The following is a 27,318-nucleotide window of genomic DNA, read 5'->3' as shown; positions in this document are numbered from 1 at the left end:
TGTGTGTGTGTGTGTGTGTGTGTTCCCATTATATCTCATGAACGGCTTGAGCTGTCAACATGAAACCTTCAGAGTATCAAGAAATGGCTAACAGAATATTCTGGCGGGCGATTAGCATTCGGCTCCCAACTGCTTTTCTTTCACTTATTTATTTAATGAGAGAGTGAGGAGAAAATGAGTGAGTGGGTAAAGTTATGTGAATTTGTAGCACTGTTAATTTTACCCATGCCAGTAAATTTAGAGGTTGTATATGTACCCGTGTTTATTATTATTATTATTATTATTTTGTGCAAGAAAGAAGGAACCCAAGGCTAGAAGGCCGCAAGATTGTTCCCTCCAAGATATCTAAAAAAAACGTCATGCAATATCAGTGAACTCTGGAGGATAGTTGGGCAGTGGGCTAAGGAAGAGGTAAGTAGATATTGAGGTGGACACGAATTCGGATGCAGGAGGTATGCACTCTCTTAGATTATATAACGGGGCAGACTCAGACCGTAGAGTTAATTATTTGAGACCGTAAAAGTGTTCGTCTGATGGGAAGAGGAAATACAGCAGTGAATCTTACAGTCTATTGGCGTTCGTTCTTGGAGGTATGCTCTCTCTGCCTGCTTGTAGTTTAAATATTGGGGAAATAAGTTAAATAATCGTGAATGCCCACCATCCACTCACATAATGTAGTACCATCTTCAGGTGACTCGTGACAAAAATGATTTCCTCTAACCCAGGAAACTGTACGTTTACTACGCTGGGTGGTAACCATGTCACTGAGAAATAGATAACCGGTACCCAGATCTGTCTCCTCTCTCCCTCCAAACTTCTTTCTCCTCTCTTTTTCCCTTCCTCTCTCTCTCTCTCTCTCTCTCTCTCTCTCTCTCTCTCTCTCTCTCTCTTCCAGTCTCTCCCTCCCTCCCTCCCTCCCCTTGTTCTTTCCCCCTCCTGTCCTTCCTCCCTCCCGTGTCATCTCTCCGTTTTCTCTCTCCTCCCTCCATATTTCCTTTTCTCTCCAGTTTCTCCCTCCCTCCCTCCCTCCCTCCCTCTGTTGAAACTTTGAAGGTAAATATTTTCACTGGAGATATAATAGTACTCTCTCTCTCTCTCTCTCTCTCTCTCTCTCTCTCTCTCCAATACCCTGCAGTTCAGATGACGGTCATGTGTAGTCAAACGGTAGGGTTGATTTGACTAGTAACCAAGGAGACTCTACCACATAGTTAACGAAGAAGAAAATAGTAATGACCTCGCCAATTAACTTATAGGTCAAGCATCTAATTAAAGGTCATTACAGAGTGACCCCTGACCTCACCTTGATAATTACGAACGTGTGTGTAGATTAGAGTTTATTGTTCCTAGCGATCAGAGTTATTGTATTTGTATTTCTATATTTATATTTCTCCTCCTCCCTCCTCCCTTTCTTCTTGTTCTTCCTCCTCCTCCTCCTCCTCTTCTTCATCTTCTTCTTCTTCTTCTTCTTCTTCTTCTTCTTCTTCTTCTTCCTCCTCCTCCTCCTCCTTAACGTTATTTTTTACGTATTTAAGACCTTGAAAGAGAGAGAGAGAGAGTGTGAGTTACATAGATACACAGACCACACAGACTTTACGGTCCCTAGGAGGCGGTCCGGCCTTAATAATAATACAGTGCTATAATTATAGGAGCAGGAGAAACGGATAGCACAGCAGAGAGAGAGAGAGAGAGAGAGAGAGACGGACAGACAGACACAACAGACAGACAGACAGAGACAGATAAAGTAAACATCCTTCAGCAAATTTCTCGGATCTAAATAGTAGAGAGAGAGAGGGAGAGAAAGTAAACCTCCTTCAGCAAATTTCTCTGCTCTAACTAGTGGGTCATTATCCTCTTAATAACAAATAATTACCTTAGCGTTATCATAAGTATAATAACAGTTTGGGTAAATAATATAGGGAGGAGGCCATTGTGTTGAAGTGTTTTGGCCACACCCTTTCTCTCTCCTGTTCTGGGAGTAACACCTACACGTATACTGTATACACACACACACACACACACACACACACACACACATACATACTCACATACATACATACGTACAGACATATACATACATACATACAAACATATACATACATACATACAAACACGTACTCACGCATACACTCAGATACACATTACACACTGCTGCTGCTGCTGCTGCTGCTACTGCTACTACTACTACTACTACTACTACTACTACTACTACTACTACTACACACATGCATACACAGATACACATACACACATAGTACTACTACCACAACTAATAAAACCCACGCACGCATACACGCACAGATACACAAAGAATACACCACTACTACTACTACTGCTACTACTACTACTACTACTACTACTGCTACTGCTGCACACTTGCATACACACAGATACACATACACACATACTACTGCTACTACTACAACTACTAAACGCATACACGCACAGATACACATACACAATACATACACACTACTTCTACTACTACTACTACTACTACAACTACTGATCCCTCTACTTTACACATCCAAGTAGATTTTTTTTTTTTTTAGTTTGGCTATTATGTACGGTATAGCCATCAGTAATCTTTAAAAATGTCAGCTCCTTCGTTTTAAAAATATCTTTAATTTGATATAGAGATAAAATAAACCATACGTCAATATCTACGGTGTGCGACCCTGATTTAGCAGTGACAAGATAGCACTGAGAGAGAGAGAGGGAGAGAGGATGTAGTTGTGTTGATATTTACAGAACATATTTTTACAAGACTGATCCAGGGTCGTGATGTCCTGTGTGTGTGTGTGTGTGTGTGTGTGTGTGTGTGAGAGAGAGAGAGAGAGAAAGCTGGGGGTGGAGAGAAAATGGTGTGTGATTGTGTCAGATGCATAAATAGATAGATTGATAGATAGATAGATAGAGAATGTGTGTGGCAGAGAGAGAGAGAGAGAGCAACAAGGACGTCATTCATCAGGCTTGGTGTGGTGGGTCCTCGCCTTACTCACACCTACACCACTCCACTCACACTCACTCACCCACTCACTCACTCACTCTTTGGGCCATATTCTAAATGAGTATATTTCATAACACCTCTTCCTTATTGATTTATTTTGCATATTAAAACTCATGATCCTCTTGTATGTTATTGATCCAAACTGTGTCAGTATTAAAGCAAAATAAATAGCATAGAAGATAATGTTAAGGTATAATATCCTAAATGAATCACTAAGGAAGAGGTGGTTAAAACTCCTCATGGATATTAAAGCAGAATAAATAGCATAGAAAATAATGTTAAGGTATAATATCCTGAATAAGTTGCTAAGGAAGAGGTGTAAAGACTCCTCCATACCACTTTGAATACTGGCCTCTGTGGTTTGCTTCACTGGGTACATTGGTTGATAGCACTTCCTCTGTGCTTACTCCTGGTTTCCGATTCCTAGCTTACCTCTTATGCTTCAGTGGAGTCCTTCAGGTGGTGACACTGATACAGCCAGGTGGTGGTGCTACCGAGCAAAACAATTGCCCTTCAACCCTCTTCCGTTTTTTGAGTTTTATTTCTACATGGAGAGATCAATTTTGTTTTAGTATGAAAGGTTTAAGTAGTTTTTTTTTGGTGCCATGTGACCGAGTTATTGCAGTTCCAATATATATACCAGTATAAAATAATTCCATTCGTCCTTCTCCCTATCACTTGAAGGGAGGATGGCAGGCTGCAGGTCAACTTAAGCCTGCAGTTCACTGAGTTCTGTTAAAGGATTTCCAGGAGGAAGGGAGACATTGCAGATGATGAGCATGTTTATGGTGCCTGATAATGTACCCTTCAATAGGAAACTGTAGCATCAGGATTTCTTCATTGTGTGCTGAGTTTGTTTTAAGTAGAATGTTTACAGCAGCATATGTGTGTTGTAAATAGTATGATTTTTAGTTGTGAAGTATATGAGGTTTGTCCATTATATTCTGAACTGTATTTTCAAATTACAGAAACGAAAGATGGTGGGAGAATCAACTTCAACACAAGTTCTAAGAGACCTGGAGATATCTCTACGAACCAACCACATAGAGTAAGTAGTCATTTTACTCTTTTCATCTTTGTACTTACAAAAATTTGCACTTCTGTCTTCAGTGCAAAGGACTGACAGGAATACAGGAACATAGCACTGGTCACAAAACAGCGCTGTGGAAAGGCTGTAGTAGTAATATTGTCGCATTGTGCCATAGTTATGGGAAATAAGTTTCAAAAGGAAGAAAACCTTACAAGTTCAGGTGGAAGACTAGTGTTTTTATTGCAAATAGAGTCCCAGGTGCCATTATTGTAATGCAGGTGTACCAGCTTGGACCAAACTCCTCTCAGAAAGTCCAATGATATTTTCTGTATAGTATTTTGTTTTACCATTTTGAGATGATTCTGTTTATCTTTGAAGGATATCCAAACAGGAGGGGTTAGGTTCAGCCTTCATAAACTTACTACTCACCTTAGGGGCTGTCCTAATCTGAATAAAATCATGTCGCAGCAGGAAGAATATCAACAAAATACATAATTGTAATGAAGGGATTAAAGGGTTTAATGCTGGCATCAGCATCATAAACTTATAGCAGTTACCATAATTTAAAATCATAATGCCTCATCTGTTGTTTAGTTTCAGTTTTAAAGTCTCTAACATGCTTGCATGCATCAACCTCGGTCACCCATTGGCGGCTTGCCATGCTGCTTGATCTCTGGCAGCCTCCTTGTTCAGTCCCCCTTTCCATGAGGTCACACTCTTTGACCTCATCCCAGGCCTTTTTTGGTCTGCCTCATGAAGCCCCACCCCCAACATTCACACATCTCATTTGTGATGTGAAAATGCTGTACTATATATTACTGGACTAACTTTATACTTTTATTTCAACAGATGGGTACGAGAATTCTTAAGTGAGGAGAACCAGGGGCTGGATGTACTCGTTGACTATCTTACCTTCAGACTCATGATGCTCAGGCACGTATGGTGATATCTTTGCTTGGATGGCTCACTCTCTTAACCCCTTTAGTTCAGTGACACGTTCCGAAGGGGTTGTTATGAATGTAGTATAAACACTGTGTTGTCTCCTAAGAAGGGTGCAATATTACATTAGTGATTGTTATTGAATTTATGCTAATTATGAAAAGATGTAGCATTATACTCAGCTTTAACTTGGCCTTAAACTGCCATCCCATAGTCCTGAATGCTGATTTGTAACAAGAGATTAACACTAGAATATGATGCAGGTCATAAAGAAGTGCTGTGGAAAGAATGTATAGTCATAGTTTTGTCGTACTATTGAGCTTTTTTGGTTTTAAATAGGAAATGAGCAGCAAAAGGATGAAAGTCAGCCATATTAAGGTGAATCAACTTTAATTCTTGTTTATTTTCTCCAATAGACATGAGCAGCGCATTCGAGACAACCTTGAGGATGAAGAGGACAACAATCGACACATGAACGGCCAACTACGAGCGACGATGATGGAACGTGACTCGCCCAGGATGAAGCGAGCCTCACGTCATGTACAGAAGCTCAACATGGGGGACTCCAAGGACGACATCCATGTGTGCATCATGTGCCTTCGTGCCATCATGAATAACAAGGTGGGGGTCTTGATTTCAGCATCGGTATTTGTTCTAATGAGAGTAAATAAGCATAGAATGTGAGGTGGGATCAGGATTCTTAGGGCTTGAATGATATGGAAATGAGTGTGTGGCCCATTTCATTGGGTGTACTGTTTTGTAGTTCTCCCTTTATCCTGTTTTTTCTATTGGTTTCTGGACCCAACATCACCTCATCCTTGAGTGGGAAGAATATGTTTGGTTGATGATTATGATGATGATGCTTGAAGTTGTGTTTATTATGAAAGTACATCATTTTTGGTCTGACTTCTCATCTACATGAAACACAACATGAATACTTGTATGTGGGTGTGATGTGTGTCAAAAGCAGCATTGTATGATTTATTTGCTGTTAACAAATGGGACATTCTGTGAAGGAACGCAGACAGAACCATGATTACAAAATTCTTTAGTCTGTCCCCTGTTATCTTCCAGTTTAAGTGCACTTAGAATTATTTCATGGAGCTTCTCATGGATACTGATCATTATACATTTGTTTGTACTGTAGTTGGTGAGGTTCTGCCCCTCACACTTCATATTTCCTTGTTTTGCATCGCTTCACCCCATCTTTACGTGGGGAAAATGGTCATGATGATGATGATGATTTGGTTGACAGCATGACTATGTGGCAGATGTATGTGAAATGCAAGTATGAAGAAAAATTACAAAAACTATGTGTAGATAGTTATGCATATGAGGTGTGGCCAATATTTCAAAACCCAGAAAGATGTGATTGATTGTGTGACCTATTTTACTGGGTATTCTGTTGATAGTTCTCCCACTCTTATGCTTTCTTATTCCTTGTTTCAGGATCCTACCTCATCCAAATGTTTTAGGCGGGAAAGTGGGGATAAAAGTTGGTGATTTTGATGTGTAGCAGTAGCATTAAAAGTCCAGTAAACTTTATTGTAAGGTATATAAGGCTAAGTCATTCTTGTTACCTTTGTATTTATGTAAGTACTGTATACCAGTGTATTTAATTTTTATCTCTAGGTTTAAATTGAATATTGCACTTTAGGCTGTTGTGCTTCGTAATCTGAATATTGAATTGGTTTTAAAATTACAGTACTACTCCTCCTTAGTACAGTACTTGTGTACCATTACTACTATTCCCAAAAGCTATACTCTGCCACCATCCATGTACTATAGATTGATAGCAGCCCTGATGATATATCCCAGGTCAATCTGTACTCTGTCTCAGCATGTCTAATTAGTCCCTTAGTGGTCATTTCCATTTTGCTGTTTTGCCTGGATTTTAAAGCTTTTGAAACTGTATACTATGTATTACCATTCAAAGATGACATCGTTTTCAATTTCTGCGGAGAGTACTATAATTCATGTCATTTCTAGAGCATTTTCTTATTGGCTTTACTCTTCCCAAAGTGTTTACTTATTTATATAAATGGAAACATCATTCTATCCATCCACTTGTCCCTAATCCAGTTCTTCATGTAGGTTAAAAATTTTCATCATAGTCTTTTGCTTACTAATAGGTTTTCTTTAGAGTCATTGATACTGTACAGCCAAGGTTCTGATGTTTTTCCGTACTGGCCTTCATTGCATAAAGTGTGTTTTGTAATTCTTCTTTAACTTTATTTGCAGTATGGGTTCAACTTGGTGTTTGAGCACCGAGAAGCCATCAACTGTATAGCACTCAGCTTGAATCACAGAAGTTTAAGGTATGATTAGAGTTCACAGTATTCCAGTTGATTTTAAGAAAGCACTTTTATAAAGTTTTTGCCAGTGATGATACTGGATTCCATAATGGGTATTCATCTTTTTGTTGTATATTATAGTTACCGGTATTATTACTGTGATTAATAAGCTACATATTGTTTGTAAAGGCTCCAGCTTGCATGTATTAGCCGACTGTGATTACTGTAATAAGTTTCTTCTTCTCTTTTTAATACTATGCAAGTGTTTGTACTGTGTTGACTTAGTAGTAATGATTACAAACCTAAGGATCCTTCCAGGTTGAAAGAGTCTGGAAAAGTGTAATTATAAAGCATTGGCATAAATCATCCGAATTATGCATTTTTTATATCTTGTTATAATCACCAATGGAAGCCTAATGAAAACATGTTGCTCATTTTTACTCTTAAAGTTATACAGCTAAAGTACAATTAAAATACAAATGGGTTTTTGGATTAAAAAAAAGAAAAATGAAGGAAGTGAAAGCTGAGGTGAAGAGTAGTGAATTAACAGAATCTGACCATTTGTTACGTGTATTTCAGAACAAAGGCTTTGGTGTTGGAGCTTCTTGCAGCCATCTGTTTAGTAAAGGGTGGCCACTCCATCATTCTAACAGCCTTTGACAACTTCAAGGACGTGTGCATGGAGACGCAGCGTTTCCACACCCTCATGGCCTACTTCACCAATTATGAATGCTTCCACATAGAGTTCATGGTTAGTCAGACATTTAGAAATACTGCGGTACCTGAATCAGCCATAGTTTGAAGATTTTTAGAGACTCCTTTTATTCATACTTATGTGTACTGTTCTCATGGTTAGCCACACACCAGCAAGATCTTGTATATATATCCAAGCACTGTTATTATTGATATTATAGCCTAGAAAATATTTGTATTTGATTTTTTGGCAGACTGTGTGTTCTGGTCTCTCTGTAAATGATAAATGCTTGTACTGTAAACTGTTTTATAATTTCCAAACAAGTCTTATTTTAGCTTTTTCATTTTTCTTATTAAGCTGTGTATTATTTTTCTTATGACAGCCTTGTAACAAAAATAATGGTGTATTTCTGGTGACAGGTGGCATGCATGCAGTTCATCAACATTGTGGTACACAGTGTGGAAGACATGAACTTCAGGGTCCACCTCCAATATGAATTTACACAGCTGGGTATTGATGAGTTCCTGGAGAAGTTACGGCATCATGAGAGTGAGGAATTACAGGTTAGTTGTTTTGTCTTTGTCCCTCTAGCTTTGACTAGTTGTTTTGTCTTTATCTCTGTAGCTGTGAGTAATTGTCTTGCCTTTGTCCCTGTAGCTGTGAGTAGTTGCTTTGTCTTTATCTCTCTAGTCGTGAGTAGTTGTTTTGCCTTTGCCCCTGTAGCTGTGAGTCTGCAGGCATGGCCACACTTGCCCAAAACATGTAATTGCCAAGAAGAAGCAGTGTTTAGAGTTAGTATTGCCACAGTAACAGAATCTTACCTTTGGATGAACCCTGTGCTTCATTTCCTTTTAACAGTCACATGTTTCCAGCAAATATGGCTAAGCGTTAACTTACCTCCGTAATTAGAATTTTGTCTGAGTGGCCAAAATGACAGTTTCATTCACGGTAGTCATTAACTTAATTTCAGAAATCCATCATCAGGCAGTTAGTTCTTGACATGAAAACCAAACACAACTATTTTTCACTAACTTCTGAACTATAAGTATGAGTATTGTGGTATTGGGTGCGGAGGTGTAAATACTAATCCAAACACTACCTGATCGGTGTTGAGGGGAGGTTGAGATTTTTTTTGGGGGTGGGGTGGGGGATGGGAGTGGGGGCTAAGTCAAATATAACATTTTGTTTTGTTTTTGTTAGAAATTTGTTGTCATTCATCTTGCCCCAAAGAAGAGTGACCTTTTCCGGCAAATGTATTATTAGTGTATCAGTTTACATAATTCCTTCTGTACTTCCAGATTCAGATTTCTGCGTACCTGGACAATGTGTTTGATGTAGCGGCACTAATGGAAGACAGTGAAACCAAGACAGCAGCCCTGGAGCGTGTGGCAGAACTAGAGGATGAGTTGGCCCATGTGAGTGTAGTTCAGTTGACATCTTAGGCCACTTACACAGTTGCTGGTATTTTTAACTCTTTCACTTTGATGTTTTAGCCTTCATTATATTCTTGCTGCATCCAGACATTGTGTTTGGAGAGGATGGAAAACGGGAGACTGACAAGGAGAGTGTATGTGCTTGAGGTGTAGGGGGAACCCAGGGATGAGTTAGGGTGGAAGTACAGATGAGAGAGGGATGTATGAGTTGGAAGGTGGGCAGCCATATATCAGAGGACAAAGTGATGAGGCAGTTTGTTGTGGCCATCCCCATATGAAGTTAAGACGTCTGGCCATTGATAGATAGATAGCGTTGAAGGGGTTAGTAGTAAAATTGTACCTGCTAATATCATAGACTTTTAGTACTGCATTTCAAAATTGAGTATAATGTAGGTTTATGATTGTACGTTTGCTCTTCGTAAGTACTGCACCTGTATCACTATATTTTCTGGTTTCCCTAAGTGTCACTGTTTTTTCAGATGGCGGAGAGAATGTCCGAGATGGAGGCAGAGTCCTTAGCCAAGTTGGTGGAGCTGGAGGGGGAGTTGGTAGAAACACGGAGGCAGAAGGAGGACCTAGAAAATATAAACTCACAAGTAAGACTTCTGTTTGGTTATTTCTAAGTTAATACAGTCCATATCTTCCTGCAGATATGGTACAGAATTTTTATATCCAGTATGCCTATGTAGTAAACTTGGGGAGAACTTCTTGGCCAGGTTTGTAGAGTTATAGATACTTGTTTGCATTGTTTAGGTTTTATTTATTCATACCTCCTTCAGATGATTTTATTCAACTTCACCTATAAACCACAGTAGACTGGAAATCCAAATTGCACCCAGTGTGGGGGGAAGGGAAACAGATTTATAAGTTTCTCATTTGTTTTCTTGTCTTTTTGTTTGATAGAGAATATGGTAAAGGACCTATATATCAATTTTCAGGCTGATAAATGTCATAGTTTAGCCACTACATTGTTTTGAAGTTTGGTAATTTTGGACCACCAAAAAAATGTGCTTACCATTTACTGTACAGTGCATTATTTTTTATGAAGACCAGCTACATGAATATAATACTGAAGAGAGCATGCTGCAGTATGGCACTGCAAATTTTTGTGGTCAGTATCTAATGCAGTTTGACTGTATAGAGGTTGGATATTTTCTTTAGTTTGAAGGTAGGACTTAGGCAAAAATGCAGCTACCAGGAATATTCATTATAAATTACTTGCACACCACATTAAAGTGAAAGAGAGCATGCATAAATATTATGCAACATAAAATCAGCTCAGTATCTACCTTGGTGTAGCCATGGTAAATTTTTAAAATATGGTGGGCCTGACCCTGACTTTCCATTATACCAAGCTTAGACTAATGAGACACGTGTGGTAGGCGTTAAGCACTGTGACTGCACATTGCAGTTGATGGGTTAAAGAGAGCCCCCTCATAATGAAAGGGTTAATAAACTGTGTATCTTAACAAAGACTTCAGCTTGAGAAGTCTCTTCCCAAACTGAGTGAAATTATCATTATATAGCTAGAATATGTTAACATCATACACAGTGGGTTTCAGAGAGAGAGAGGTAGCAAGACAGACACATGGTGGTGTAACACTTGAAGGCTCCAATTCTGATGAATGTCAGGTACTGGGCTCATTGGTCCAAGTCCCTTCAAGCCACCTGGAGGTTTTTAAGTCATGTAATACCGTCAGAGGCAATAAGCTAATCACATACCCTTCATTGTCAGGACTGTAGTAGCCTAATGTCAGGTCCATACACTTCCCTGTGAATAGTATGGAAATGGCTGGTATTGTGAAGGAGGCTGTTGTACTGTTCACCCTTGGTGAAGTGTGGATTGGGTATCAGGTGATGACTGGATAGATAGAGTGATATGCAGATTTTCTTAGAAGTGGCTGGATATATGTAATAAATAGCATTAAGTTTTAAAAGTCAGTTTCCATGCATACATGGGTCAGCCTTTTGAACATAATGGCTGCTGTCCAAGCTGCATGGTCTCTTGCAGCATTTTGGTTGAGTCTCCTAACCGCAAAGTTCCTTCTCAGGATATCATCCCATGTTTTCCTTGGCCAGCCCACAGGGGCTCTCACTTCCAAGTTCAGGTCTGTACAACACTTTGCCCAGTTATGCACACGCTGTCTCCACAAATCCAAACCACCTCTATGCCTCACCTCACCAGCGCTCGTAGTGATAAGCCCAAGTGTTCGCTTAAATCTGTTTACGTTGTGTTCCTCATTGTGGCATTACATATCCATCTTGCCAGTCTCATTTCTGTATGCTCATATCTGCAGACATCTTTCACTGTTCATTTGTTGCTGCCATAGAGCATCACACTTTGCACACATAAAGCCTATAGATTCCCTTTCATTCCTAGGAGAGAGTCTTCATTGTTAATAGAGGCAACAGTTCTCTAAGGAAGGGACTTTCTTGTGGAAATGTGTAATCTTGGGCATTTCTAAAATATTGAAAGTTTGAATGGTGAAGGTGGCTTGTCTTCTGGGCATTATGTTGATACCTGCTGTAATGTAGTTCTGTTTGCAGATTTCCTCTTCTGGTTTCCTTATTTTTCCTTTGCAGTTTAATAGGAACAGTAATACAGTAATGGTGGTGATGATGATATAAGAAATTGTAACACACTAATGGTAATGATGATTGTGAAGATGATGATGATGATATGATTATGAAATTAGCAAGTTGTTGCATGTCCTGGTATATGTATGCTATTTGGTAATGTGTATGAGTGTTTAACAGGTACAGGAGGAGGTATCAACCCTTCGTCGTGAGGTGAATCAGAAGAGTGAAGAATCTCGCCAAAGACAGTCCATGCTAGAGAAGCAAATCTTGGAGCTTGAAACTCTTGCTAGAACCAAACCAGGTCAGTTTTACTTTGTCACTTTTTTGCAGAGATCAAGATTAGTCCTTTGTGGTATCTACTTGCAATAACCTCATTGCCCTTGTATAGTTTTTAAATGCCCCTTGATCAAGTGAATTCAGTTGTTTCAGCTGATTGTGGTCCAAAAGGACCTGTTTTCCAAGGGGTGGTTGGAGTTTGTTGCTCACATAATTCAGGGCAGAAGTGAGCAGCCTAGCCTTGAGGCCCCCCCCCCCCATGCTTATGCATAGGCAGTAGTGGCTTGGGTATTGGATGGATATTTTCTTCATGCATATAAGCAACATTGAATTTAATTTTCAGTGCTGTCAGCAACAAAAGTTCTGTTGCCTCTACTCCATACTTTCATCAGGGACCTTGGATCTGTAGTAACTGACTGACTCATTTGATGACTTATTTTATCATCACACTAGTTATCAAGGTCCATGGAGAATTTTGTTATGTTCTTTGTCTTTACAGTGGAATTCAGTGTACTTCAAGATGAAAGGTGCAGGAAGTAGTTGCCTTTACTTATTATATTAAGGCTAAGTGCTATGTTTATCATATGAAAACTAAGTGCAGGTGATGTTACTGTGCTGAATTCATTAGACAGTAGTATTTTGATTCCAGGTGTGTATTATCCAGGCTAAACTATTTTGTTAACCCCAGACTAATGATAAAATAAGATACTGTAATTAAAGCATCTGGGAAGAAGAGTATGTGATCCATAATCCTTGTACTGCCTGATCTCCTTGGTTTGAATTTGAGAGACTTTCCAGGTTCAATTTTCATTCCTTTAATGTGTATGCAGTACATTCATTTTCTGACTTGTGATATAGACTTGATAGTTGGTTCCCTTTATACCCAGAAGTTGTCTTGTATGTTACACACACACCTAATGCCACCACCTGGGTGCTAATACACACTGATCTTATTGGATACATGATAGGGTTGTCATTCAGAATAGGGGTAGTGGTATTGTGGGGGCTATAACTTAACTCCTTTTAGATAGCAGTTCACTTCTCTAAGCACATGATCACCACGCCCTCAGGTGATGGTAGTGTTAAGCCAAGTAGTAGTGTGGTGGGCAGTGCACCTCCCCCACCACCTCCTCCTCCGCCTGGTGCCTCTGCCCCTGCCCCACCACCTCCACCATTACCTGGGAGTGGAGGGCCGCCTGCTCCACCCAGGTTGCCATTTGGTGGGATCGGTGGTGGGCCTCGGCCTCCACCACCCATGCCAGGTGCTGCTGTGGCGCCACCTGACTCCATGACCATCAAAAAGAAGGTCAACACCAAGTACAAGCTGCCAACACTCAACTGGGTGGCCCTTAAGCCTAATCAGGTCAGAGTTTGTTTTCTTGGTTTTTGAAAGGTTTAGTGGGTGTGAAGCTTCTTAATATGTTTTATATAAAATTTTGGTCACCTTTACCTTTTATGTCTCAGTTTTTAGACTAAATATACTAGACCTCTGTCCATATGCTCCTGATGGGGTAGTCCAGGATTGAAGGATGGATAAATGAAAATGTTATTGCATAACATTGTTGTCCTGTCAGGAGGACAGGTGTTATGCTTAACAATTTGTTGTGGCTTATGCCACATTGATATTGATATACAGTTTACAGGAACCTTTACTGAGAAGGTTAAACGTACCTCTACCTAGCCAGGTGTGGTGTAACTTGTTTAGTACTGTATTCTGGCCTACTTGAGTTTATTTAGTGAAGAGAACTCTTTATCTTTCAAAAGGTATAGTTCACTTACTGAAACCAGATACGCACAAGAACAGATAATGCACAGTTTGGTGTTTTGCTTGATTTGTGTTAACCCTGTCAATAGTACATGTATGTACAGGTATATTATTTGATTATTGCACAGTCTAGTCAGCTAAGGAAAATGCCTACTTATCAGAAGGTTATTTGCTATTTAAATAAATTAGTAATTAGGCATATGAATGCAAATTTTTTTTTTAACACTACAAATTAGGAGAATCTTAAGTCAGATTTCCCTGAAATAAAAATAACATTTTACATTTGGGGTAATATCCATTGGAAGAATTTCAGCATGCCCAAAGGTTTACTGGTACTGTTATGGCATTACGATGACAATGGTGATGATGATGATGATGATGATGATGATGATAATGATTTGATTATTAGTACTGGTGTTGAATATTATTATTATTATTCTACAGGTGAGAGGAACAGTGTTCAACGAGCTGGATGATGAGAAGCTGTTTAATGTGATAGATTTCTTGGAGTTTGAGGAGCATTTCAAGATTGGACTGGGTGGCGGAGCAGGCAAGGCCAATGGTGAATTGTCTGAGGTTGACTCGTTACATGCATTTGGCAGCAAGCGCATCAAGAGGCTGGAACTGACGTCTCTGATGGAACATACGCGCCTCCGCAATATTGGTAAGTATTGAAGTTAATGTGCTGGATTTGGCACTTGGTTTAGCTTCAAGTCCTTAGAGTGCATCAGCTGTATGATGGTTAACCTCAGTGTGGTGATTGCTCTGAGGGGAAGCATGGTATCCTTTGGTTATTTGATTTGTTTTAGCACTGGATTTAGCTTCCAGCCTATAGAAAGGATTAGGTGTACCATCGCCAGCAGTGATTTTTATAAGAGGAAGCAAGGCATCATTTTGACTGACATTTCTTTTACTGTAACTGCATATTATCAATGCAAATAAGTACAGTAAGTTGTCAGTATATAAAGAGTCTTTCTGTGTCCTTATTTGCGGCAAGTCCACAGTAAATTAAATACAGATAACCAATTTTAGATCCATCAGTAGCAGTAAAACTGATTTATCAATTTCCTCCTAATTTACTGTGTTCATGGGTAAGGTGAAGTGCATAAATTTGGATGTTTCTTTATGAGGTGGAGGCGGGATTGTGGAGGCTTGAATGTTGACTGAATGAGAGTGTGGCCTGTTTAATTGGGCAGGTGTTTGATAGCCCCCCCTTCCATTTTTTTTTTTTTTCAATGAAACTCACCTTGTTGGGAGGGAAAAGAGTTATTGATGATGACGATGATATGTGATAGGGTTGCAAAAAATGTGTGGATTATTGTGTGATCTATTTCAGTGGGAATTCTGTTGAGATTTCTCCTTCATTGGTACTTTCCTTGTTTCTTACCTCACCCCATCATTAGGTGAAAAAGTGAGTAGGGATGGTGACGACATGCATTTATATTTATAGGATTCTTCTCGCTGAGGATGAGATGGAGGGATGGAGTGGAGAGGTATATGAGAGAGGGGTGTGTGAGCTGGGAGCATGGCAATGAAATGGCGGGGGACAGGGCGAAATAAAGGCGATTTGTTTATGGCCACCCCTTACGGGATTTAGGTGTCTGGCAGTAGATAGATTCCCCCCTTATTTATTTTTAGACATTTGATGTTATTACATAGTTATTTCAGAGTTCACATGTTATCATATCTTTTCAGCTATTTCAAGGAGAAAACTGGACCTTGGATTCGATGTTGTGAACCGAGCCGTAAATTCCCTGGACCTTAAAACTCTCAACCTTGATAATGTAGAGCTGCTGCAAAGAATGGTACCCACAGAAGCAGAGGTTAGTACTGTTACAACCCATTGCTGGGTTTAATGGTGCTGATTTGATGGTGCATGTTTGGTGGTGCTGGAGAGGGATGCGTTTGTGTTTTGGCACCGATATAATGGGGCGGCTCAATTGCCTGCTTATACAAACGTCCCTCATAACGTGTAACAACAGTACAGTAGCAACAAACGTCCCTAATAACGGGTAATGACAGCAGCAACAGTCGTCCCACAACCACTTCCTTATCCCCCTAAAGGAAGATGGACTGCAAAAGAAGGCCAGATTAAGCCTTGCAGTCCACTGGGTCTGCATTTTAGATGAATTTAGGACCACAAAAAAATAGGTTGTAATAGGTGGCAATATTTTGATGCAGTACTACTTAGGAATGGTTATGTTATTTCAAGGTTTTTAGTGCTAGTAAATTCTGTAAAAGAACTGGGGCATATGAAAAACAAAGATCAACCATTATTATTATTATTATTATTATTATTATTATTATTATTATTATTATGGTACAGTATTGTTCTTGTGATGATATTGCTGATCATCTTTTCTGTCACAAACCAGATCAAGGCGTATCGAGAGTATGAGCGCGAGAAGAAACCAATCAACCAGTTGACAGAAGAGGACCAATATATGCTACATTTGGCCAAGATCGACCGACTCGCCACCAAGCTACAAATTATGAGCTACATCGCTAATTTCTTTGACAACGTCCATACTGTTACCCCGGTGAGGATGAGGATTGCATTCTGTGAGGTAGATAGGCTGAAATATTTGTGTGATGGGAGTTGAAGAAAGGGCAGACTGACGGTAGAGGACTGAATGATGTGGAATCAGGAAGGACAAGGAATGGTGCTTGACTTCCATTCCATGTGAACACAAATTGCAGAATGTGGATGATAATAATGTCTTTTTAGTCATTATGATGTATTTGCAATTTTTCTGTACTTTTGATTGTTATAAGAGATTAATGAAACATTGTTTGTCTTACAGCAAGTCCATGCAATCATCACTGCCTCAAGATCTGTCAAGAATAGTGTCAAACTGAGAAGATTACTTGAAATCATACTTGCATTTGGTGAGTGAGTCTTTCATACTTAATTTAGGATATTTTACTGATGTTCTGGTTATTCAGATGGAGTTAGCAGTGCATTAATTGTTACTGGAATTTTACTTCTTTATTATTCTGTTATAATCTTAATTTCTTATTTCTTTGTGTAGAATAGTTTTATAATAGTATTCTGATTTTTGCTCAGTACAGTGATCAATTTATGAAGTGTGCAGATGATGAGGTCTGTGAGGCAGAAATGGAATTCTGTGAGCCTAAATGCTGTGTGAATAAATGTCTCGCTCATTTTACTAGACATGCTATTGAAAGTTTTCCCCCATTCTTGCTTTCTTCCCTTGTCTATTGGACCCTCCCATGCCCCATCTTCAGGTGGGAGGAAAATTGGATTAAAACTCGTAAATGTTTCTTTTATTAGGCAATTACATGAACAGCAGCAAGCGAGGACCAGCGTATGGATTCAAGCTCTCCAGTTTAGACACTCTGTGTGATACAAAGAGCGCTGATAAAAAGATTAGTCTGTTACACTACATCCAAGACACCGTGCGCCTCAAGTTCAGCGACCTCAATAACTTCGACACTGAGCTGAGATTTATTGAAAAGGCAGCGCAGGGTACGTGTTATTAGTTTGTTTTCATCTGATAGGACTGGACCACTCCCTCAACTTGAATATTAATCATGGTTGTGTGAAATTCAGTGAGCCTTAGTTGTGCTTTCGGAATGAGTCTCCATGGTTACTAGTTAAATCACCTTGGTTACTAGTTAAATCAACCCTCCATTCTGACTCCATCTGACCTACTGAGCTGAAAGGAGTTAAGAAATTTTGTAAGATTAAATATACTATAATTAATGTGTTTAGTTGCTTGTACAGCAGGTAGCAGTGTAATTTACAACCTTTAACTCCTGTGATATGTTGCTACTGGATAAAATCATCTGTTGTTAACCTCTATAATTCCAAGATGTACCGGTTGCAGAGATGGAGGGTACATGAGATAGCACATGAACCCTTTAATTGCTAGGATGTCTCTCAGTTGCATAAATGAATAAAGTACCCAAGCACACGAGCTGTAATGAAAAGTCAGTAGGCAATATTTCTGCAGTCTACTGTGGGTCTAATAATAAAAAATAGATAAATAAAAATAAAAGTTGTTATATAACTAGGACTTTCATCACTGCAGTGTCGTTGGAAAACATCATGACGGACATCTCTGAACTGGAGAAGGGTATGGAGCAGACTAAGAAGGAACACGATCGTCACCGTGACCTACGCAGCGCTGAAGGGCAGGCTGCCATGGCCGTGCTTAAAGACTTCCTCGCTAACTCAGAAGATAAACTAAGAAAGGTACGGTTATGAACTTCCTCACTAACTCAGAAGATAAACAAAGAAAGGTACAGCTCTTATTAACTTCCTTGCTAACTCAGAAGGTAAACCAAGAAAGGTACAGCTCTTATTAACGTCCTTCTTTCCTCTGTGGCCTGAAAGACAGACTTGGACGTTTACACCTGCGACAAAATTTCCCCCATTGTTTGACCTCTTTTGCTTGTCACTTTCTCTGCTGGTTGATATTGCTTTCCTACATTAAGAGACCTGGTATTTTCCTCTGCACATTGATGATTCTCTTTGAAATGATGTGTCAGGGAGCAAACTAACAGAGATAACCTAAGTGTGAATTAGAGGCGCTTGAAGATCGGATGAACTTTTGGCCCAGCTGTGGAGTTCTTCATGATTTTGAGTCAGAGATTTTGGATGTGCTTTTTCTTTTTCTTTCTTTCTTTCTTTTCTTTTTCTTTTCTTTTTTTTAAATATATAACTCATTTAGTCATTATATTAACATAGTCCAAACTTATGGCCCCAGGCTTATCTGAAAGTGTTAACTTGCTGAACTTTTGGCTGACGTTGCCCTTCTCCAGCAGTCCACCATCCTTTTTTGGGGATGGAGAAAGAGGAAGAGTTGAGGAAAAGTTGTATAACCGGGCTCTGGAGTTCCTAGTTCCATCAGTGCTTCCTTGTGATCTGATCTGTTTCTAGCACCAGTTGAGTCTTGCAGTGCATTTAGAGAATACACTTGTTTGCTCTGTATGAGTGTTTCCATGTTCTATATTTCATTCACTTTAACTTGGCAGAGGTTTTTTCCCTTTTGCAGCCTGTATCCCAGAGTTGAATGTCAGAAGAAGAGTGTACGACAACCTTTCTCTATGACTAGTTCCATATTATTGTGTTAATCTCTTGTTGTAGCTCAGCATTCAAGATGGAGAGAGAACAGTCTTAACATGTAGTATAGGTAGATGGAGTATATTGAGTATGCTACGTACAGTTCTTTTATTTCAGTTGAAAGCAGAGTCAAAAACTGCCCAGACTGCCTTTGCTGAGGTATTGGAGTACTATGGGGAGAGCTCCAGGAGTATGGCACCAAACACATTCTTCGCTATATTTGTTCGCTTCACTAAGGCTTATAAGGTAAGAAGTTGATATGAATAGACAGTTTAAAGGATTATGGGTCATAGTCTCTTCAGGGTAGGGGCTCACTGATAGCTCTTCCTTACCTCCATTCCTTCTAGTACATAAGGGGTAGTAGTAGTAGTAGTAGTAGTAGTAGTATGGAAGGGAGGAAGTTGAGGGATGTTTGTCTAACCAGGCAAAGGAACCACTCATTTATATTGTTTCCACCACCTAAAAGCATCCCTCTCCAGCACCAGATTCAAGGGATTAAAACTGAACTTGCAATGGAGAACCAGCCCCCAGTAGTTGACAGACACACACTTGAGGTTATAAGATTGCAGTCATCCTATATCCAACATTACATGATGCATACAGTCAACATTGATTAGCAGAGGCCAGATATGTGCTATTTCCCATTACACAGATTGGGGGGCTTGCCATCCACTTAACAGTTTATATTTTAAGGATGCAGGTGTAGGTTTCAGTGTTATAATTACTCAGATGGAAGAAATTATACCCACATATTAAAACTATGCTCATTGTGAAGAAGCATGTTTCAGCCATACCTGAAGAGGGTCCAGATCAGGCCAAAATTATGTATGTTTGTTGCAACTCTTGAAGGTTTTTGTCATTTTCCCCCAGTTTTGAGACTCATATCATTTCGTATCATTATGCAAGCTAGACTGCAGAGGGCATCAGTGTTTCTTCCAAATGTTTATCTGCCTATCTATTGCCAGACATCTTAATCCTGTAAGGGGTGGCTATAAACAAATCGCCTCCATGTCGCCCTGTCCCCCACCATTTCACTGCCCTGCTCCCAGCTCACACACACCCTCTCTCATATACAGTACCTCTCTTCCAAATGTGAAGCAGGATCCTAGGCACTTGAGTATTGAGTTAATGAGAATACAGAATGGCCTATTTAGTTGGGCCTGCACTGAGTAGTTCTGCCAGTATGATGATTTTCCTTGCTCTCTGGACCCTACCTCACCTCATCCTTGGGTAGGGAAAAAGGAGGATGGGATAACGATAAATGACTTTCTCTAGCGTCCTTTGATACAGAGAATTTCCCACGAGAAACTGAAACCAAGAGATAAGAAAATAGTATAAAGTGTGTGTATATTTTTCATTAACCTCAATTATCTGTCTGCCGTATATAACACCGACCCTTCCCTTCTAATAAGTTGGATACAGTAAAAGTCCAATTCTTCGGCATCCAATTCCCCGGCAAATCTGACATTTCGGCAGTTTTGAGAAATAGTCCCATTTACGAAAATCTCTGATCGTTCGGCAGATTTTCCGATTTTTTCACAGTCTTGAAATTCTCCATGAGTCCTTAGAGCCTGTTGCAGGACCTTCTACTGCTGGGGACTTCTTCCAGCAGTAGCAGACTCCAATCAACCCCTTCTATTGTACATATGTAAATAAGGAACCTACTATAAGTTTAGGTAAGTGCATGTGAACTTGCAGGCCTACTGTACCATTATATTTATATACAGTATGTTCACTAAGTTCTTTATTTTTCATATTCATGTATAGTACTGTATTCATTACAGTATTGTACAGTATCAAACAGTATACAGTACTTTCTCCAAACACATTTGTAATGATATGAGTAGGGATGATAGTGTTCACCGGAACATGTAAGGTACTGAGTGGGTAGGGTTTTTGATAATTCAGCAATTATGATTTTTTGGCACTTGCCTGGTCCCATAGATGCCGAAAAATCGGACTTCTACTGTAATTGAAGAAGCTCTGTACTGTATTTTGAAATGTGATTGTGTGACCATAAGTACCCCAAAAATATAAAAAAATGTTCCAGTGATCTTGTGTGAGGATGAGTAAGGATACTGGGAGTGTGATTAGTTGGTGAATGAGTGTATGGTCCATTTCACTGTAAGAAAAAGAGGTCAGGATAATGATGATAATGACAATGAGGATAACAGTGATGATGATAGCAGTGGTGATGATGATGATAGCAGTGGTGATGATGATGATAACAGTGATGATGATGATGACGGTGATGATGATTGTGTGCCAACAGACAGTGGAGCAGGAGAATGAGCAGCGGCGGAGGTTGGAGGCTGCCAGTCGAGCTGCGGCGCTGAACCAGGAGAAGGAGAAGCAGCAGCAGGCACAACAGGAGCAGGTGGCACGCAACAACAAAATCAACGTCCGCAAACAACAGGTAAGAAATGAGTAAACATGGCTACTTAGTTTATTATTATTATTATTATTATTATTATTGTTGTTATTGTTGTTTATTTATGTATTTATTTATTTATTTAGTTTTTTTAATGCTTCAGTGCGAGGACAGAGGTTTCCATTTAATTCATAGTACATGTTAAATATTTGATTCACCTTTGAATTTTTTAAGACTGGAGGATTTGGCACAGGAGATCTCTTTGAACAGTTCATATATAGCCTTTTTTTTTTTTTTTTTTTTTTTTTTTGGTGACAAGAGAGGTAATTGCTCTCTCAAACAATAAAATCCATTGAAGGTCACAACAATAAACTCAAAGAATGCATCATGGGATTCAAAGGGTAGAGGAAACATGTTTTGTTCTCACACATCGCTGCATTTGAAAAAGCCCTGTGCCCTTCATATACCTAAAGTTTGACAAAATGTTAGCCAGGAAATTTGATTCAGAATGTAAACAGTGTGGGATGCTTGAGAAGTAGTTATTGGGAGTATATACAGAAGTTATAGATGATAGACCATTTTAAATTATAATACATTCTGTACTCATGTATTTCCTCATTGATCTTATTCAGTGGACACATCAGGTCAGCCCATGCAACAGGTGATGCTGTATTATGTAACATGTAACTGTAGGCAGAGATATTGAGTTATTATCCTGACAATAAGATACATCAGGAATGAAATGTATGGTTGTATGTACAGCTATACCCATTCTCAGGCAACTGGTCATTTTATGCCCTGCCATCTTCCCAAAGTCGTGGCCTCAAGTAGATGACCTTCCACTTTCTGGGCTGTGGGTGAGGGTGTGGGGCTTAAGAGGCAGATTGTGGGGCGGTGGGTATAGAGAAACACGTTACTGTGACGATAGGACACATCAGGTATGAACATGATAGTCCATCAGTACCCTTGTATTTATATACCACTCTGCAAAAAGCTGGGAAGGAAGCAGCAGAGGTAAGTAACAGGGTACATCTACCGTAGTGAACTGGCCATAAATCAGGTCCAGTATATACAGTGGAGTTGCCATCTATGTGAATTTTATCTGTGTGTCATCTGTACAGTACAAGACTACATCATCAGGACCCTCCTCCCCCCCACCCTTCCCCCCCAAAAAAAAAAAAATAATAATAATAATAATAATAACATGGTATAGGAAGCTACACACAGTTTATCATAAGCAAAGGTAATTTTTTCCTTGAAGAAAATTGTCAATGTGGTGGTGCACAATTGTTAACATGAAGGTGCAGTTCTTTTTGTCCAGGGACCAAATATCAGTTCTCTGTGATGTCAGTAGCATCCTCAACTTACTGTCCCTCCCATATACCTGCCTTTCATCATCACATGAACAGCTCTAGTGAAGTTTAATGTTGGTACATTGATGTATACTTCGCACACCACAGCCAGCCTTAGACCCCTGTGGGAAGGGTGAAGAAGTGTAGTGTGTTGTATCAAGGCAAAAAGTTTGATATGGTAAGCACTATGTTGGTAGTAGAAGCAAAGCTTCTCATGCCTGGCATGATTCAGTAATTGAGTCAGCAGGCTGTGCAGTTCACTAGAACAAAGCAAACTTGCTGAGTGCACAGTAAACAAACAGTAGTGGTGGTGTTTATTGTTATAAATACTGTTGCAAATTACAGTATAATATTTGCAGAAACATTTCTGGCTCACTGCATCTGTACGAGCCAGAAAGAGCTTCCTTGTGACTATGCTTTCTTTTGGGGTGAGGTGTGTGTGTTGTGTGTAGGCTTTTGTTTGATTTCTGAACAGGGATCTCTCAAAGGTTAAAGCATCTCCCGGCTGACTTTAGTCTTTTATATACAGTACAGTAACTCAAAGGAATGTACTACAGAGCTTTGGCGGGAGTGAGGGTGTCTTCAGGCGAGGCCACAGCAGGGGATCTTATTGAATACCTGGAGGCAGTCGCTGATGAGGGAGGCTTTATGACAAATTAGTTTTTTTTTTTTTTTTTTTTTTTTTTTTAATGTGAGGAAGAAGGAACCAAGGGCCGCGAGCCCGCATAATTGCTCCTTCCAAGAGAAGAACAAAATACAAGAGAGAGCCAAATTCAAGATCAAGATCAGACAGAACTCCTTTGCCGTGGATGAAGAAGCTAAACTTAGCATACAAGACAGACAGGAGTGAGGAAGATGGAGGTTTGCAAGTGACAGCTCTGTTCCATGCAAAGGTGACCAGACTGTAAAGTACAGCCCATGGTTACTCATGCAGGATTGTTTTACCGGCAACAGTGTGGACCAACCGTTACTTTTTTCCAGCAATATGGGAGATGGTTACTTATGATTTCGGAAAAACAGCAAGACCCCATATCCTCGAAAGAGCCAGGATACACAAGGACATGACGCTTCTGCACCATGTGCAGAGTCATGTTTTCTCAATCAGAAACTGACAGTAAAAAATGTTTTGAAAGTCTTTCATATAATAATTGCATTCAGTAACATTGTAGTGGCATGGAAGAATGTCTGTGTTGGGATGAAAGCAGGAGCAAGAGCAGCATTTGCAGAGGGAAGAGGTTAAACTAGGTGAGCTGGAACCATAGTAACATGTGTACTTTTGCTGCCTGTAAGGACCCTCTCACCATCCACAGCCCCACTCAGGCTAAGCATTCATAGGTGTTTTGGGTCATGGACAAGGCTGTGTGTTGCTAGCAAGAAACGCAAATTGACACACTGCAGCTTCAACCAATCACCACCTGCTCAGCCTGAATCAGAGGACTCTTTTTGTGGAGGAACTGGAGGACAGCATTGTTTAATAGTTTGTGTCATCCACCTTGAAGGCTTTGCAAAGGAGGTAATGAAGCTAAGGGAGCAGAAGGTGTGGTAGGAGGGCCAGCAGGAGACAGTGCAGATCTTGAAGGGATCAAGTAGCCCTCAAGTACAGGCAATGGGAACTCAGCCTTCTCACTTCTCTGTCAGTCCAGGTGTGTAACTTACTTGTTTGTAGTTTCAGATACTTCAAATTCTTTTTATTGGTTGACTAGTATTTATGTGGAGGCAGTAGGGTTGTTACTGGAGGAATGTAATGGGAGGGTGTGGTTGGAAGGGAGTTAACTTACCACTTGTAGTGTATCATCTACATGTTATAATTTTGGAACAGAATTACTGCATAGATGGTGACTCACTGTATTATTAAATCCTCAGAAAGTAGACAGAATAGAGTAAAAATTGCATAATAGGATTGAAGGAGTTAAGGTCTGGATCTGGAGGCATTTTGTTGCAAACACCTTTGATGAACTCTGGGATTGAGTATGTACGGTAAAATATGAGTAGTAATAGTAATTCCTAATAGTAATTTCATTATGCCAAGGCATTTTATTAGAACTCACTGATCACTTAAAATACCTGTAGATACTGTATTTTGAAATGTGCCTGTTGTGATGGTAGAGTATTTTGTTTGATTCATATTTGCAGCTGAAACTATTGCACTTCACTGGTGTCCTGCATATAGTGAAACACTCTGTAGTTTTTTTTTTTATATTGGTAACTGGATATGTTTGGTTTTGATCAATCTAGTATAGGGCACAAAATCATACTCTCTTCACCTCAACTTGGCCCTGATTTTTGTCCTTTTGCACCTTATTTCACATAACTCTGTGGCAGAAAATAAGACAATACTGTGGCACTCCATAATTTCCGTAGCAGTTGTTTGTGATTAGCGACATATGTTAGTGTTAATCCTTTATTATTACTCGGCATTCAAGATGGAGAGATGGCAGTTGAAGGCCAGGTTAGAGGAAAAAAGAATAAGGCCAGGTTAGAGGAAAAAAGAATATGGTGTAATATAATGACTTTTCCATCTGGCTTTAATAACAATAATCGTTAACTAGCCTGTAATTTTTGGTGTTCAGTACCCGTAAGGTCTAGGAGTGTGTGAGGCTGAACCATTCCATTATCCAGAGACCATCACTATCCTCCCTTATATGGTTGCAGGGATACAATAAGGGAGTTAATTATCTTACTAATGTTTGGTGGGAATTATCATGTTAAGGTCTAGTTAATACCTATAAGTAACTCATTCTTTGTCTTTCCCTCAGGCATATGGAGGCAAGGTAATCTTATTTGTTTACAGTATACTTGTGCTTGATAGACTAACTCACGTCCAGTGTTTGTGTTGCAGTCGCCTCTCTCGTATATGATGTGAGAGTGATGCACTGCTAATACATACTAAGTGTCTAGGCTTCAAAGCTGTGTTAATTGTTCAAATGCAGGAATTATACCCTCATTTTGAAAGAGTGAGGATTCAGCAGTTTTGACACAACTTGGACCCTTTTTAAGTTCGACCTAAAAGAAGATCCAAGTTGAACTGAAATTGTTGCATCCTCACAGTAATAGTAGTAATAATAATAGTAGTAGTAGTGGTGGTAGTAGTAGCAGTATAATTAGTAGTAGTAGGAGGAGGAGGAGGAGGTACATCTGAAACGTGAACCCAGTGGACTGCAGGTTGAAGTTGTCTCTTCTCCTGCTGCTCACCATCCTCTTTGGGGGGGATAGGGAAGTAGTTGAGGGATGTTTGTATATTTTGGCAGCTCCATCACCTAGCTATATTGGTGCCACCACATGAAGGAACCCCTCCCTAGCACCAGTATCCCCACAGCAGAACACATTGTCAGTATGAGGGAAGGTGTCAGTATGAGGGTATAAGTCTTCCATCTAATACATACTAAAATCATACTTTTCATAGTCTAGCAACAGTAATATGTCAGTGATTTTTATCCTTTAATTTCTTTCACTATTTCAAAGCATGAGCATTTGGTCATCAGATTTAGTCAGTGTATATATATTTACTAATGAAAATTTCAGTGTATAACAGATGTATAGTTTGTTTTGTGGTTTATTAATATTTGTACTGTAAATTCTCATATTATACACATACTGTTTTTTATTTGTGTATTGATAGACTGTATACTTAAATAGCTGGTAATCAGAGAGGCAGGTATTAGTGTATATGAGCTTAATGAATGTTAATTGGAGTGTATCTGAGCACCTGTGGAGATAGGAAGAATGAGTACACAGTATTCCAAACCTGTTAAATGTAATTACATGAAGTGGAAAGATCTAGAGTTTGGGTGCAGAAAGAAGGTCCATCCATCCATCCATCATCCAATCCTACATTGCCCCATGGGGAGTGTAGGTGCCCGGGGCTATGCAGTTGGTCTCAACATTTAAGATGAGAGTGACAGCCTCACTCATCCCTGAGTGGCATTACATGAGCAATCAACCCCAACCACCCCTTGGATATAAACCTTCACCAGCTCAATCTGACTGGAGTGCAATAATTACCCACTAAACCACCAGGCGCCAAAATTTGGTTACATGGTTACCACCCAGTGTAGTAAATGGTTTCCTGGTGTACAGGAAACCATTTGGCTTGTCACTCAGTGTACAGTAGAGTCAACTACAGGCAGAAGGAAAAGGAAAGAATGAAGGAAAGGAAGACAGAAGAGGGAGTGTAAAGTCACCCGTAGGCAGAAGGACAAGGAAAGAAAGAAGGATGGAAGAGAGGAAAGGGCAGACACCCGAGAGCAGCACTACATCGAGTGAGTGGATGGTGACAGTGTCAGTTTATTTATTTATTTTTTGATTGTATTTATTTATTTTTTGCAAGGAAGAAGGAGCCAAAATCTAGGAGCCCTCAAGATTTTTCCCTCCAAGAAAAAATAAAAACAAAATAACAGAGAGCCAAATTGAAGATCGGTTAATTTTGAGATGCCAGGACACCTGCATTTAAAAGCGGCAAGCTTGCTTTTAGCAGGTGTTTAATGATGG

At 39.6% G+C, this 27,318-nt stretch overlaps 1 protein-coding gene across 1 annotated transcript in view; it reads left to right on the top strand.

The window, feature by feature from the left end:
* Window positions 1–27,318, top strand: part of LOC145399209 (formin-like protein) — a 97,405-nt gene that overhangs the window by 66,353 nt on the left and 3,734 nt on the right. The window contains exons 3-20 of the mRNA XM_080271899.1: window positions 3,976–4,055; window positions 4,887–4,970; window positions 5,393–5,597; window positions 7,218–7,294; window positions 7,850–8,021; window positions 8,384–8,527; window positions 9,263–9,379; window positions 9,877–9,993; window positions 12,155–12,278; window positions 13,324–13,616; window positions 14,463–14,682; window positions 15,714–15,841; window positions 16,394–16,558; window positions 16,823–16,907; window positions 17,314–17,508; window positions 18,074–18,237; window positions 19,225–19,353; window positions 21,380–21,523. Coding sequence (XP_080128025.1) covers window positions 3,976–4,055; window positions 4,887–4,970; window positions 5,393–5,597; window positions 7,218–7,294; window positions 7,850–8,021; window positions 8,384–8,527; window positions 9,263–9,379; window positions 9,877–9,993; window positions 12,155–12,278; window positions 13,324–13,616; window positions 14,463–14,682; window positions 15,714–15,841; window positions 16,394–16,558; window positions 16,823–16,907; window positions 17,314–17,508; window positions 18,074–18,237; window positions 19,225–19,353; window positions 21,380–21,523 — 2,643 coding nt within the window. The remainder of the gene's footprint in view (window positions 1–3,975; window positions 4,056–4,886; window positions 4,971–5,392; window positions 5,598–7,217; window positions 7,295–7,849; window positions 8,022–8,383; window positions 8,528–9,262; window positions 9,380–9,876; window positions 9,994–12,154; window positions 12,279–13,323; window positions 13,617–14,462; window positions 14,683–15,713; window positions 15,842–16,393; window positions 16,559–16,822; window positions 16,908–17,313; window positions 17,509–18,073; window positions 18,238–19,224; window positions 19,354–21,379; window positions 21,524–27,318) is intronic.

Source organism: Coenobita brevimanus, chromosome 48 (genome assembly GCF_032717465.1).
Source record: "Coenobita brevimanus isolate Jiangsu-jjx chromosome 48, ASM3271746v2, whole genome shotgun sequence".
NCBI lineage: Eukaryota > Metazoa > Arthropoda > Malacostraca > Decapoda > Coenobitidae > Coenobita > Coenobita brevimanus.
The sequence above is the reverse complement of the archived record's forward strand: the minus strand, read 5'-3'. Positions and strand labels throughout refer to the sequence as shown.